Source organism: Equus przewalskii, chromosome 32 (genome assembly GCF_037783145.1).
Source record: "Equus przewalskii isolate Varuska chromosome 32, EquPr2, whole genome shotgun sequence".
Lineage (NCBI taxonomy): Eukaryota > Metazoa > Chordata > Mammalia > Perissodactyla > Equidae > Equus > Equus przewalskii.
The window spans coordinates 524,453-539,406 of NC_091862.1; the positions used below are offsets into that span (position 1 = coordinate 524,453).

Here is a 14,954-nt window from a genome sequence, read left to right on the forward strand (position 1 = left end):
CCAATAAACTCATTTCCCTTTAAAAAAATGAAAACAAAAGTTCTAGTATCTGATGGACGTGTAAAAACCTAATAAGGTGATGTTGTGTAAAGGTTGCGGGTTGGGGGGGCCGGGCTGGAGGGTCTTTAGAACATGTGCCGGACATTGTTGCAGAGGCCGCGGCGCGCGCAGAGGGGAGCTCTTTCTCTCCGCATTGTGCGGGGAGCAGGTGCGGTCTGCATTACCATACAGCTGAGCGCACAAAGAGCCACTGATTCAGCCTCGCACAATAACAGACTGCCTTAATGACAGCCACGCGAACGACACACACCAAACTCACTTTTTACCAAGCGGAGGGAGGCCGAGGGGGAAATACCCAGGAGAGAGGGGCTGGAGACCCAGGAAAGGTGGCGGTGGCAGAGAATCGCGCCGGGAAGGGTGTGTGTGTGTGCGCGTATTGGGAGCGGATGGAGGGGTGGCTGTAGTTTAAGGCGTCAGGATCTCCCCGCCGGGGGGACAGGCAGCTCGGACCCCGCCCTCCCAGCAGCCGCTGATCGATGCGGTGACACTCGCCCCCGGCTCTGCCCTGCGTGCCGGCTCTGCGTCCCCAGACGCACAGTCGCCGTCCTCGGCCGGGAGGTGTATCGGTGTCAGACCTTCCCAAACTTCCCGAAACTGCCGCTGCGCTGTCGCCACCTCTGCCCACTGCTCGCGCCCGCGCCTTCCCACCGTGCCCCGGCCCCCGCCCCCGAGACTCCAGCTTGGGCAGCGGCTGTCCCGGAGAGGGGGCGGCCCGCGGGAACCGGGCCTCTAACTTGGCCCCCGTCCCCGAGCCCGGGACGCGGCCGCGCAGGAGACGGGGGCGCAGCGGCGGCCGGGCAGTTTGCGAGGCCGCGTCCGGCCGCACCAGCCCGGCTGCTCTCGGCGGCGGAGGCGCGGCGCCCCGCGTGTCCCCGGGGCCTCCGCGAGCCTGCGGCCGGGAGGCAACGCGGAGGAGCCGGGGCGGCGGCACCAGCTCCGGGAGCAGAGGGGATTCTCGCGGTGAGCGTTTTGCAGGAATGTAAATGAGCGCGTTTTGTGTCTTAGGGGGAGGAAGGCGGGGGTTGGGGGGGCGGGCTGGGGGCGGGGGCAGGGGGAGGGCCCGGGGCGGGGAAGGGTGGGGGCGGGGAGGAGGGTTGCACATTTTACAGCTCACTGACCATTTGGCGATCCATTGAGAGGAGGGTTTGGAAAAGTGGCTCCTTTGTGACAGCTCTCGCCAGATTGGGGGGCTGCGTATTTGCATCTCATTAGCCATGCGGGCGGCCGGCTGAATATAAGGGCGGCGGCGCCGGCAGAGCCAGGTCCTCGGCGCGCACCCTCGACCCCGGCCGGCCAGGCCCATTCCGCCAAGCACCGGCGCCGAGGCGCAGGGCCTCCGCCCACGACCCGGGCCCCCGGATCCCGTGCGTGTTTACTTGGATGGCGTTGGCTGGGTTCCTCGCGAAGACGCGTATCTCCGCGGTGGCACAGGAGACGCGAATCCGGAGTGTTCCCGGCGCGACCGCCGCCGCCAAGTGACCGGGCCGGGTCGCAAGGCGCGCCGCGCACCCCGAGCGCCCCTCCGCGCGCCCCGCCGGGCTCGGATTATCGCCTCGCCCGTGGGATTTCCAGACCGCGGCTTTCTAACCGGACTCGCAGGGAGCCTCTGCAGCTCTTTGGGAATTAAGCTGAATATCTGGACGCTTTCTCCCTTCCTCCCTCTCTCTCTCCCTTTTTTTTCCTGCGAAAAAGCTTAAGACAAAACCAGGAAGCAGACGACCCTTACCTACTCGTGGATTGGAAGAAAGGAGGAAAACCGAAAGTTGCCGCTGCGGTAGCACTCTCTCCGTGCGAGCCTTTTCCCCGTGCATCCCCAGAGCGGCCGTCAGCGTCTAAGGGCGGATCTAGGGAACCCCGGCCTCCGAAGGAGCCTGGAGCCGGAGCCGGGCTCGGGAAGACCGACGTCCGATTATCCCAGCCTGGGGCCGGGCGGCGGCGCTTCTCTGCCCACGCCCCTGGGGGCGCAGTCACCCCCCTGGCATTCTCCGCTGTCGGGAGAAGAGGAACAGGGGGAGACACGGGAAGAGCGAGCGTGTCGAGCGGTCACCATGGGCCGTCGGTGCGCCCTCGCCCTCGCCGTGGTCTCGGCCCTGCTGTGTCAGGTAGGTAGGTTGTTAGGCGGGGTCCCCCGAGGCCTGCTGTCAGTAGGTTGTCAGCAGGGCGTCCCGGAGCCCTGTGGTGTCAGATAGGGGACCCGGGGCGCAGGCCGCGCTCGGGGCAGGGCGCGGGGCAGAGGGGGCGAAGAGCAAGACGGGCGGTGCAAACTGTCAGTCCTTTGGAATCACTTTCGTGCGTCCCGGGAGCGACGACCCGGAGCGCGAAGAGGGCCATGCGGGCCCCGCGCGCCCCCGGCCCCCACGCCCGCGCCCCGGCATGGCCGGCGCGCTCACGCAGCCGTCGTTCCTCGGCAGGTCTGGAGCTCCGGGGTGTTCGAGCTGAAGCTGCAGGAGTTCGTCAACAAGAAGGGTCTGCTGGGGAACCGCAACTGCTGCCGCGGGGGCGCGGGGCCGCCGCCGTGCGCCTGCAGGACCTTCTTCCGCGTGTGCCTCAAGCACTACCAGGCCAGCGTGTCCCCCGAGCCGCCCTGCACCTACGGCAGCGCCGTCACTCCGGTGCTGGGCGTCGACTCCTTCAGCCTGCCGGACGGCGCGGGCGCCGACCCCGCCTTCAGCAACCCCATCCGCTTCCCCTTTGGCTTCACCTGGCCGGTGAGCGCGGCACCTGCGGGAGCGGGGCGGGGCGGGGCGGCCGGCTGGCCAGGTGGGAGGGAGGGGCCCGGGCGTCGGTGAGTCCGGCTCGGGGGCACATGGTGGCGGGGGTGGGGGAGGCGCGCACTGGGGGGCGCACGGCGTGGGCGCGCACCAGAGGGAGCCCGGGCAGGTGGGCGCCGGGGTCAGCGGGGCGGCCGCCAGAAGAGCCAGGCCTAAGGCATTAACTCCACGCCCTGGACGGCCCGGTGGGCGGCAGGGGGGTGACAGTCGGGGTAGAGTGAGGCAGAGGCCGAGCGCCCGGGACATTTGCGTGTCTGCCCTCTGTACCTAGCCCCCACGTGGGGAAGTTCTAGTTTCCCTGCCCCTAGATGGGCTGGTTGTGTAGTTACCTTCACAGCGCGGCAGCCCCCTGCCCCCGGGGCCGCCGCATCCCCCGAAGCTTGATGACAGCCCTCTCCGGCCCCGCCTGGTCCCGCGCAGTGTTTTTTTTTTTTTTTTTTTTTTTTTTTAACGTGATATCCTGTACTAACAGGCTGAAAAAACACCTCGGGAAACCACTCTTTAAAAAGTTCTTCCATTTCCTTAAGGAAAGTGAAAACAGGCGGGAAATGGACAGAGACCCCTCCCTGGGACACATGGACACTCACAGCTGCACCCAGAACGCCTTAGTGACTTGGTTGTCCCGAATGCAAACCTGTCTGGCTCATCTTATGTCTCCCCCTTTCTTCCAGGGTACCTTCTCTCTGATCATTGAAGCTCTCCACACGGATTCCCCTGACGACCTTGCAACAGGTAAAAACAAACCAGAAATCTCCAAAAGTGTGTCAACTGCTTCCCCAGTTAATATGCATCTGACTTCGTAGCTTCCCAGAAACAAACCCCTACATCTTTCATTCTGCACCTCCTCCAGGAGGTTCAGGCCTCCAACCTTGCCGAATGCATCCGTTCCACCTCCCCCACCGTCCCAAGCCTTTAGGCTCTCCATCCTTTTCCCACAGAAAACCCAGAAAGACTCATCAGCCGCCTGGCCACGCAGCGGCACCTGACAGTGGGCGAGGAGTGGTCCCAGGACCTGCACAGCAGCGGCCGCACAGATCTCAAGTACTCCTACCGCTTCGTGTGTGATGAGCACTACTATGGGGAGGGCTGCTCCGTCTTCTGTCGTCCCCGAGATGATGCCTTTGGCCACTTCACCTGTGGGGAGAGAGGGGAGAAAGTCTGCAACCCAGGCTGGAAAGGCCAGTACTGCACTGAACGTGAGTCTCTGTGGGCGGGCACCGCTTCCCTCAGTTTACCCCCTTCCTAGATGGGAGCTCCCAGGGCCTGGGGGAGTAATCCAGGAGCCTCTGGGATCCTGGGATTTTAGCCCTGGGAAGATGTTCTGGTGGGGAAACTGAGGCCAGGGAGCCAGAGAGACTGGCTAAGACCTCACAGTTGGCCAGTGGCAGGGTTGGGGTCAACTCAGAGATTTTAACTTCCGCTATGGGAAGCTGCCTTTCCTAATCAGGGAGGATTTTGGAGCCAGGGCCAGGGGTCAGGAAGTAAGCCTGAGGGAGAGGGAGGGGAGGAAGGAAGGGAGGAACAGAGGGAAGAGTTTGTGTAGGGGCTACTCTGAGCTGAGTGCTCTTTGCTGTGACAGCGTCTCGTTGGAAAGGGCTTCATTTTCTCTCTGGAGTTGGTGAGCTTGGCCTTTCCACAGAGCAAGCGTGTTTGCAAATATTCCACATGATGCACACACACTGTTTATGATGTTTTCACTCGAGGGGTCTGTGGACGCGGGAGATTGTGTGTTGAGGCCTGGGTCTGCCAGGCCTGCATGGGGAGGGCCCACCTGCCACCTCTTGGGCATCGTCTGCTGTGTGGATGCTCACACAGCCCCTTGCCTGGGAAGGAAATACCTTCACAAGTCACACAGGCCCTGTTGTCATGTTATTTGGGAGTCACCAGGCAGGCAGGGTAGCGGGGCAGGATGCAGGAAGCCGGGGCAGGGGGAGTAGGGGGCTTCTGAGGACCCTGCTGGCTCCGGGGCCTGGTTCAGCTGGGCCCCAGTAGGCCTCAATCCAGCCTGCTGAGGCCTCACTGCCAGCCTGCACACCCAGGTGTCAGATTTTCCTGTAGTTGGGGGCTGAGTGGGTTCTGGAGTTCCCCAGAAAGCCCAGTGAACTTTCCTTCTCCAGCCCTGTCGCAGGCAGACCTCCAGTCCTTCTCTTGTGGGTCCAGAACCTCCTGCCCAGGAGGTGCAGTTTCTCGGTTTTGATTTGTGCCTGGAGGCGAGGGTAGGTCTTCACATCCAGCATCATTGTCGCTCAGCTTTCCAAGAGCGCCTTGAGCACTCCTTCGAGCTCCCTCGAGCTCCGCCTTGGCCTGAGCCAGCTCTGTTGTCTGAAAAACTTGTGGAGCAGCTTGTTAATGAGTTTCATAACCAGGCTAAGGAAACCGGCTGGAAACCTCAGCCTCTAGCCTCCCCACCCCCTCTGGGACCTCTGGCCTGCCTGCTGCCTCCCATCCTGGCTTTCCTCACTCTTCTTCTTCGCTGTGGGGTAGCCATAACCTTAAACTTTTTTCTTCTTATTCAAACACTGGAGTCTCTCCCCCGCCCCCAGCTCGCGCGTGCCATCGATTAGATCTCTCCGGGATAGGCAGCAGGGACGCACGCCCGCTCCCATTGGTGGACAGGGCGCACGCACGTGTGTGTGTGTGTGTGTGTGTGTGTGTGTGTGTGTGGGTGGTGTACACGCTAGGGGTGTGTGTGAGGGTGGGGGCATGGGGGCGAGGGGAGGCCGGTATTGTTGCACTGGGGCAGCTGCTGGGAGAGAGCAGACAATAGAGCAGCTGTCTTGCCCTGGTACTCTGCATACCAGCTGTCCACCCTTATCTACACACACACTTTCTGGGTATTAAGAGGTGGAGCTTTGTGCATAGAATTGGGAAGTGGGGGAGGAGGGGGGGAAGGACTTCTGACCCTCTCTTAGAAGAAAGGGGATGGGCTGGGGGTGGGGGCTTCCGCGGTCTTTTGTCCTTGAGCCCCTGTGTTAAGAAGAATGCTCATCCCATCCCCGGGGCTGAGTGCAGTCCGCAGTTACTAGGCAGGACCGGTCGATACTCCACAGACGGAGATTAACTCAGCTGGGCAAGCTTTGTCCCGGCCACCCCACAGCAGCAGCCCGTTACGTGGCGGCTCTTGGGGTGGGCTTGACCTGTGTCTTCTCTGCTTACAGCCATCTGCTTGCCAGGATGCGATGAGCAGCACGGGTTCTGTGACAGGCCCGGGGAATGCAAGTAAGTTGGCAAAAGTTGCTTTTTTTTCTTCTTTTCCTTTTTGCACCTGGTGTGTTTGTAAAGCATTTCCAGGTGATCATTTGAAAAACTTGGGCAAGATTAGCAGGTGGGGGTCTGGCATTCTGGTGTTTCTACTTAGTTAATACCTGGGAGTGTGTAGGGTCGTGGGTTGACATTCACCTAAGCCCCTCAGTGGTGATGGAAACTTACAGGTGGCGGCTTAAAAAGAGCTGGCACAGAATATGAGAGCGGTTAGTTCAGTGGTTCTCAGACTGTGTGTGTATTAGCATCGCCTGGGGTGGGGGGGGGCTCTAGAAATGCTGCCCCAGTTGCCCTCATACCCAGAAGTCAGGCCGTCTGAGGGGGACCCAGACACCAGTGTGTTTAAAGCTCCCAAAGAGATTCCAGTGTTCTGCCTCGATGAGAACCTGCAGTAACGATGCTGCCGGAAGACAGTTCTTGAGAGTGGGCGATGTGTGCTGTGACCCCGGTGATGTCAGTCCCCATCCGACTGTCCTGCTCTCTCCTAAGGTGCAGAGTGGGCTGGCAGGGCCGGTACTGCGACCAGTGCATTCGGTATCCAGGCTGTCTCCACGGCACCTGCCAGCAGCCCTGGCAGTGCAACTGCCAGGAAGGCTGGGGGGGCCTGTTCTGCAACCAGGGTAAGTCTCCCTTCCTCTCCCTTGTGGTCCCGGGCTTCCTTGGCTCTTGGTCCTGAGTCTGAGCCTGAGTGTCCCTTCTCTCTCTGTCCTCACGTCTCCAGACCTGAACTACTGTACGCACCACAAGCCCTGCAAGAATGGGGCCACCTGCACCAACACGGGCCAGGGGAGCTACACCTGCTCCTGTCGGCCAGGGTACACCGGGGCCAACTGCCAGACGGAGATCGATGAGTGCGGCACCAGCCCCTGCAGGAACGGTGGGAGCTGTAGGGTGAGTCCGGGGGCAGGGGCGCTCCTGCTGAGCCAGCTGGGGCCCTGGATACGGACGGTGTGGGTGTCTTGGAGCAACTTTAGAAAGCTGTCTTTTATCTTCTCTGCTACACAGGATCTCGAGAATAGCTATTCTTGTACCTGCCCCCCTGGCTTCTACGGCAGGGTCTGTGAGCTGAGTGCCATGGCGTGTGCCGATGGCCCCTGCTTCAACGGGGGACGGTGCTCAGACAACCCTGAGGGCGGGTACACCTGCCGCTGCCCCGGGGGCTTCTCTGGCTTTAACTGCGAGAAGAAGATGGACGCCTGTACTTCTTCGCCCTGTGCTAATGGTGAGAGGGCAGCCCAGTTGCTCTGAGACTTTGTCAAGTGGTGAACACTGATAAGAAGGCCTTAGAAAGCTCATGAATTTAATTCCAAACCAAGTACATCGCTTTGCAAGCTACCTTGAGTTTATGGAGCCCTCTGATCTGAACAGTCAGAAACTCCTCAGAAGGTGTCCCCTTGAGTCTGGCGATGGCCAGGGTGAGAAAGGCAGGCAGGAGCGTTTATTCTCACGATCCACAGGGAAAGCCTGAGGCGGAGGCGAGATGACTTGCTCGAGGTCACACCGCACCTCAGGCGCCTGGGGCCCGGCCACGTTCAGTGGATCACACGCCAGTGGCAACTCAGCCACTTTGTTTTGGAGGGAAGCCCAGCTCGGCTCTGTCGCCCAAACACAGCCGTCTGGTGCGTCTGCGTGTGAGGAAGGGTGGTCTGTTGATGGGGCCTCCTGCTCCCATACAAATGGGAGGGTTCCCCAAGCAAACTGACAGGGAGGGGAGCTGGGCCCTAGACAGGCCTGGCCACTCTGGAAGCTTCTGGAACCTCACCGCCAGGCAGGATAATCAAGGGAAGCTTTTGCTGGAGAAGCATCGTTTTAGCTCTGCTCTCCGTGTGTGACCGTCCCGGGGGGTCAAGCTCGTCCTCTTGCTTGTGTCCATCCATTGGACCAGTAGAAGCCTCAGCTGCTTTATTTTGGGGAGCAGAGTCTCTGGCGGTTTAGCAGACTTGGCTCTGGAAGGACGAGGACCCCCCTCCCTCCCTTTCCTTCCTTCCTTCCTCTTTCTCTGTTCTCAGTCCCCGCTCTTCTCACTGACTATAACTGAGGGCGAGCATGGCAGCCTCCTCAAGCCTCAGTCTCCTCATCTGTGAACTGGGTCCTCTGTCGAGTGTCGCGAAGAGAAACACAGTCATGCAGGCAAAGTGTTTGCACAGAGCCTGTCATGACATCTCTGCTTGGGAGATGTCAGCCTGTGTTTTTTATGATTTATCGAGCTAGACCAGACTCCTCCCAATGGGCTCACGTTTGCGGGAACAGGATATGTTGCCTTGAGCTGTGACCTTGTTCAGGCCACGGGCTATGTGGTGGTCCCGTGTCCTGGTGCGTCTGGGGGCGCTCACGGCAGTGGCCGCCCACAGCAGATGCCTCCAGATGTTGCTGCGTGACGAGCGGATGCTCATGTCCTGTGTTCCAGGTGCCCAGTGTGTGGACCTCGGTGACGCCTACCTGTGCCGCTGCCAGGCCGGCTTCTCCGGGAGGCACTGCGACAACAACGTGGACGACTGTGCCTCCTCCCCATGTGCCAACGGGGGTACCTGCCGGGATGGCGTGAACGAGTACTCTTGCACCTGTCCGCCCGGCTACACGGGCAGGAACTGCAGTGCCCCCGTCAGCAGGTGCGAGCACGCTCCCTGCCACAACGGGGCCACCTGCCACGAGAGGGACCGCCGCTACCTGTGTGAGTGCGCCCGCGGCTACGGGGGCCCCAACTGCCAGTTCCTGCTCCCCGAGCCGCCCCCGGGCCCTGTGGTGGTGGACCTCACAGAGAAGTATGTGGAGGGGCAGCCCGGGCCGTTCCCCTGGGCAGCCGTCTGTGCCGGCGTCGTGCTCGTCCTCATGCTGCTGCTGGGCTGTGCCGCCGTGGTGGTCTGCGTGCGACTGAGGCTGCAGAAGCACCGGCCCCCCGCTGACCCCTGCCGGGGGGAGACGGAGACCATGAACAACCTGGCCAACTGCCAGCGCGAGAAGGACATCTCCGTCAGCGTTATCGGGGCCACGCAGGTCAAAAACACCAACAAGAAGGCCGACTTCCACAGGGACCACGGTGGCGCCGAGCAAGACGGCCTCAAGGCCCGCTATCCCACCGTGGATTACAACCTGGTGCAGGACCTCAAGGGCGATGACACCAGCATCAGGGACCCTCACAGCAAGCGTGATACCAAGTGCCAGCCCCAGGGCTCCGCGGGGGAGGAGAAGGGCACCCCGACGCTCAGGGGGTGCGTGCTGCGGGCCGAGAGGGGACACGTGGGAGGGCCAGCTGGGCAGGGCGCCTGGACCCCCATGGGTGCTGCTGGCTGGGCGGGGGGCCAGCTGGGTGTCTTCCTCCAAGCTTTGGTCATTTCCTGTTCAGAACTCTGTGCACGAGTTGATTGTATTGCATTTCATTTTCCTTTCAGTGGAGAAGCATCAGAAAGAAAAAGGCCAGACTCTGTATATTCCACTTCGAAAGACACGAAGTACCAGTCGGTGTACGTCATATCAGAGGAGAAGGACGAGTGCGTCATAGCGACTGAGGTCAGTGTGCGTGGAGGGCCCGCTGCCCCGGGTCTGCCGGGGCCGGAGCGGGTGGAGCAGTCCGATCTATTCGTCCCCACCCCGAACTAACTTCCCGTTCTGTCTGGCGGGCCCTTCTAGGTGTAAAATGGAAGTGAGATGGCAAAATTCCCGTTTCTCTTAAAATAAATAAAATTCCAAGTCTATATGCCCCAATGAATGCTGCTGAAAGAGGAAAGGGAGACCCCTTCAAGGACTGCTGCTGAGAAACTAAATTCAGACTGAGCTGGTTCTCTTCCTGAAGTTAGCAAGTGACGTGACGAGCGGGCTGCGGGCCCAGCGAGTATCGGAGGCGGCTTGTGCTGTCTCCTAGATGTTCCCATTGCACTATGGACAGTTGCTCTTTAAAAATTATATATTTAAATGAATGGACTTAAGTTCTGCATAAGAAGCATGCACTGCCTGAAGTGTATATTTTGGATTCTTATGAGCCAGTCTTTTCTTGAATTAGAATCACAAACACTGCCTTTATCGTCCTTTTTGATACTAAAATGTGTTTTTTTCTAGGTGGAAAAAAAATGTGTGTTATTTTTTGGACTTGTAAAAATATTTTTCATGATATCTGTAAAGCTTGAGTATTTTGTGATGTTCATTTTTTATAATTTAAATTTTTGGTAAATATGTACAAAGGCACTTCGGGTCTATGTGACTATATTTTTTTGTATATAAATGTATTTATGGAATATTGTGCAAATGTTATTTGAGTTTTTTACTGTTTTGTTAATGAAGAAATTCCTTTTTAAAATATTTTTCCAAAATAAATATTATGAATGACGAGCAGAGTGTACTGACTCACCATCCCTCAGAGCCGACTTGCGTTTGCTTGCTCCCTCGTTGAACGAGGCTTGGAGGGCAGAGGTGACCGCTGCTTTTCCATTTCTGACGTTCTCACCTGGGCTCATTGGATTGATTAAAAGAACTTTCCTCGCTCCTCTGCCTGCTTCAGAGAACCCTCCAAAGTCATTCTCAGGACAATGTAAGGAGCAGGCAGAGTTGCCGGTGGTTGGTTTCTGGAGCAGCCTCCTCAGCTCCCTGGGGATCCGCACTAAGGCACGCTTGACTCGATGTCCCCTTTGACGGGTGCCGAGAGCCCTCAGAGCTGGCCATTACGGGCAGGAACAAAGCCTCACTTGAGGCGCTGTTACATTGCTGTGGCAAAGGCTTTTTGTCTTGGAATAACACTTACTCATTCGTTGGTGAGTTTATTTCTAGTTAATTCGCAACAGTTAGTTGGCTTCTACCTCAGCCACAGCTGTGGTGGGACAGATGCTAGTGAGCAGCCAATGCTCTTTTATTGAGCTCTCACTATGTGCCAAGCCTGGATGAACCACTCTGCGTGGATTATCTCATTAGCCCTGGCGGCGATCGCTTGAGATGGTGTTATTGTTACTCCCACCTTAGAGTTGGGGGAACGGAGGCTTGAAGACGTGGAGTTATCTGCTCAGGGCTCCTAGGAGGCAGAGTCAGTGTTCAAATCTGGGCAGTCTGGCTCCAGACCCCAGTTTAATCATTAGTCATTGTTGGTCAGAAACTCAGCATCTTACTGAGAACAAGACTCAGGGGTTTGACGGACCCCCTCACTGGTGTGATTTGGTGGTTCCTCAGGATGGGTGAAGATCATCAGCTCTCTAAGATGACAAGTCCTGGTTGAAAGAGGGGGTTTATTTCCGGGGCTGGAGAGGAGCAGAGAGAGGGACAGAACTTCTGGGCCTAATTAATTAAGGGGGAGGGTAAGGAACGGTTTGTCCCACTGGTCCTCATTGCACAGTCAGAAGTTCTGGAATCTTCCTGAGGAGGAGAGGTGAGGCATGCATGTGCCCAAGTCCACATGCCCGTCTCGTGTGCATGAATGATGGGGAGACGTGTGTGTGGAGGTGAGACTGACAGGACAATACGTAGGGATCAGACCCCACACGCTAAGCCCCGGGACAGCCCTGCTGGTGCTTCTGTGTCTGAGGCACAACGATCCATCCTTATCCCTCTGGTCACCCCGGCTGTGATTCTGGAATAAATGCTCAAAGAGAAGGACTCCAGTGGAGCGATTCCATCCATGGAAAGAAGTCAGCAGCGGGGCCAAGGTGTGGGTGGGGAGACCGAGGCTTTGAAACCACCTCCATCCTCAAGCTGCCCCCTGCTTTTTTTTAAAGGGTTATTCTAGAATAACTGAGGGAGTTGCAACATTTCTTCCAATTGTCTACAGGATCTGGAGAAAGAGAAGGGTGACCTTATGCTGATTTACCTTGTCAGCCTGGAATAATTATTAATAGCTCGCTTTCACTTTTGGAAGTGACTGGACTTTGATGATCACTAAATGGCTCATCATTTTCAAGAATATGGAATCTGCTGGGTTCTTGTGAAGACCACCCCATGAGACAGCCTTGAAGGACTTACGTAGATCTTTAAAATACTTAAGATCTTTAAAGATCATCTCACTTGCACCTTCCCCAACCATCTTGTAAAATCAGGGAATAAATTCGTCTTTCATCTGGGCTGAGCAAGTCACGTGCTTAAGGAGCAAATCAGAGACGTCAGGCTTGGAGCTTTGTGTTCCCAGCACCCTGAGTCTCTTCTGAGACTGATGCCGTGATTTGGCTTTTAATCAGATGGTCTCTCCGCTTTCAGGGTTTTATGTCAATTCCACCGAGAAATTCAGGTACACTGATCAAAAACAGCCATATAAAAACATGGGCATTCATAGACCAGCTGTGGTTCACCACGCCAAGCAATGCCCAGCAGGGTCAGCCTTCCGTCATAATCTCCAGGTTCACCACTAGGCGTCAGGAAGGAAGGAACAGCAATGCACTGGAAACAACGAGGGAAAACAGCAGATCCTTTAGCAGGAGGGGTGCTGGTGCTGTGTTCCGAGAAGGGTTCTGAGCGCAGCTAAGGGCCAGCGTGGCAAGAAAGGGCTTGTGTGACCCCCTTCCTCCCATTCATGCCCAGGACCCACCCCCAGCTCCTTGGAGCTTCAGGGAGACCAGTGAGGAAGGTGAGGCACACACATTTTTCCTTAGATTCTTTCCTTTAACTTTTTGTTCGGACAAAATTTTGGACTTCCAGAAATGCTGCAAGAATAGTGCCAAGAATTCTCACTATCACAGTGGCTGTCTGGCCATCATCCCTTCTTATCTATCCGTTGGCTTCCTACAGTAAGGACGACTGTTCTCTTCCTGTTCACATTGGTGTGGACTCTGGAAGGATCTTTCATTCAGGGGGTCACAGTCTGCTTCTACTGTTATTTTGATGCTTGACTCTCCCAGACTCCAGCGGTGCCCCTTCTCTGCCTCCTTCCACTCCACAGGTCCCCTGCTGTCAGAGCACGTCACACTTTCAGGCTCCACCAGCCTCCAGGCCCTTTGCTGCTCTGCAATCAACCTTTTTTCCAGTAAGCCTGGCTCCTTTATTGGAGAACGGCAGCCACTGTGTTTCTAATTTTGCGTGTTTGTGAATCGCAAAGTGATGAGCAATTACCAAGATGTCAACAAGGTAACCTCTGTAGAAACCCAAAGAGATGCTCGGTGCGTGTGTTTATTCACGCCTTCAGATGTGACTCCAAGTGTGCGCTTTACACTGGTTGGGTGGAGCACACTAAACAGACAGGCCAACAACGTCATTGGAAGAGTATTTTTTTCTTTTTAAGTTGTGCTTTTTGGTGAGGAAGATTGGCCCTGAGCTAACATCTGTTGCCAATCTTCCTCTTATTTTTTTTCTCCCAAATCCCCAGTACATAGTTGTATATCCTAGTTGTAAGTCCTTCTAGTTCTTTTATGTGGAACGCTGCCTCAGCACGGCCTGATGAGCAGTGTGTAGGGTCCATGCCCTGGATCCAAACATAAAAAGTGGAGCATGTGAACTTAACCACTATGCCACGGGGCCAGCCCCATTTATGAGGTATTTTTGCAAAGAATATTGAAGTTGGATCTGATCAGACCTTCAGATCTAGTTACCAGTTTACAGGATTATGGAGGATGGAAGGACGTGGTCAGGACACCACAGATCTACTCAGCCAAATCCAGGGAACTTGGTGCAAAGGAAAAGGAAAGAGATGGGGGACCCACAGATTGGAAGAGACTTAGACAGTTAAAAAATAGTCAAAAAGTTCATGAGCCAACTGGAGAGAGGTAACAATGATTGGGTTGTTTAATGATACGGATGTATGCCTGTTAAATTTTTTAGATGTGAGAGATTATTACTGTTAAGTTAAAAAAGAGTCCTTAACTTTTAGAGCAAAATTCTGAAATATATATCAATGAAACAATATTATGTCTGGGATTTGCTTCAAAATAACCCGAGATGGAGGCAAGGGGGTGGGGTGCAGGGCCACCAGCTGACAACCGTTGAACAGGATGCTAGGTGCATGGTGAGTTGATTTTACTATTCTCTCCTCTTTTGTATATGTTTGAAACTTTCCATAAGCAAAAGCATTAAGATGAATTACACAGTGAATAGACACACACACACACACGATGTAATTTACTGGTGTGTATGTAATGCTGGTCTACTAGATGGCGTATATACAGCATAGTGGATTTTGGGGAGCTTTTCCATCGTTGCATCAGACTGAAACCAAGCAAATCAAATGGGTCAAGACACAGACTGGTTGGGTGGGAGCTTTGGTGCCAGAGTCTTGGGGTCAGGTCCAGGCTGTGCTGAGTTGGCCAGTCACTCGGGTGATTATTAACTCCACTAAACCTCTGAAAGGGAGAGAGTAGTGGTCTCTATTGCACAGCGTTGCAAGGACCTCATTCTCCACGTTGCTACCAGAGGCTTTCCAAAGCACAAATCTGCGCAGGTTTTCCCTGCTCAGAACTAGCTAACGGCTTCTGAGTGTTTTTAGCATAAAGTTCAAAACCCTCAACTCGGTCTGTCAGGCCTTTGTGTCATCTGGCTCCTGACTGTCTTTCTGCCTTGTTTCGTGTTATCCTCCCAACTGCACCTTCGCTCACAGCTCCAGCCACACTGGCTGTTGGCACAGGGCTCTCTACTTCTCCCTGATTGCGAGACTCTGCAGGTGATCCTTCATCCGCTGGATGGTCTGCACTCACTCTGGCCAACCCTCCTTGAAATGCAGCTTTAGAGAAGCCCTCTCCGGACCTCCCAGACGGCGATCCTGCTCTACGTTACAAAGCTCTCGTGGCAGCTTGCCTGTGCCCTAATTAACGCGTGCAGTTATTTAAGGTCTGTGCATCCCGGGAGACTACAGCCTCCCAGAGGGCAGGCCCAGGCAGCTCTTGTCCTCGATGCATCCAGTCCCAGCTAGGGCGGGGGCCAGAGAGGGTCCCTAACAGGTGTGAGCTGCAGTCTGAGAGCACGCAC

General features: G+C 56.3%; 2 protein-coding genes across 2 annotated transcripts in view; one reads left to right on the forward strand and one right to left on the reverse strand.

Moving 5' to 3' along the window:
• FAM120B (family with sequence similarity 120 member B) overlaps positions 1-1,363 on the reverse strand; it is a 96,610-nt gene extending 95,247 nt beyond the window's left edge. The window contains exon 1 of the mRNA XM_070603222.1: positions 1,179-1,363. Within this exon, the coding sequence (XP_070459323.1) occupies positions 1,179-1,363 (185 nt within the window). The remainder of the gene's footprint in view (positions 1-1,178) is intronic.
• Positions 1,181-10,415, forward strand: DLL1 (delta like canonical Notch ligand 1). Its single transcript, XM_070603224.1, has 11 exons — positions 1,181-2,162; positions 2,472-2,768; positions 3,503-3,563; positions 3,770-4,027; positions 5,990-6,050; positions 6,582-6,712; positions 6,814-6,983; positions 7,098-7,314; positions 8,500-9,301; positions 9,482-9,599; positions 9,720-10,415. The coding sequence occupies exons 1-11, from the start codon at positions 2,109-2,111 to the stop codon at positions 9,723-9,725; spliced, it is 2,175 nt and encodes a 724-aa protein (XP_070459325.1). The 5' UTR covers positions 1,181-2,108; the 3' UTR covers positions 9,726-10,415.
• The last annotated feature ends 4,539 nt before the right edge of the window (positions 10,416-14,954 follow it).

Bases quoted from the DNA above. Each gene is read 5' to 3' on its own strand.
- DLL1 (XM_070603224.1), top strand. From the start codon at position 2,109: ATGGGCCGTCGGTGCGCCCTCGCCCTCGCCGTGGTCTCGGCCCTGCTG. The intron at 6,713-6,813 runs GTAAGTCTCCCT...TCACGTCTCCAG, and splicing joins GGGCCTGTTCTGCAACCAGG to ACCTGAACTACTGTACGCAC. The intron at 9,302-9,481 runs GTGCGTGCTGCG...TTTTCCTTTCAG, and splicing joins GGCACCCCGACGCTCAGGGG to TGGAGAAGCATCAGAAAGAA.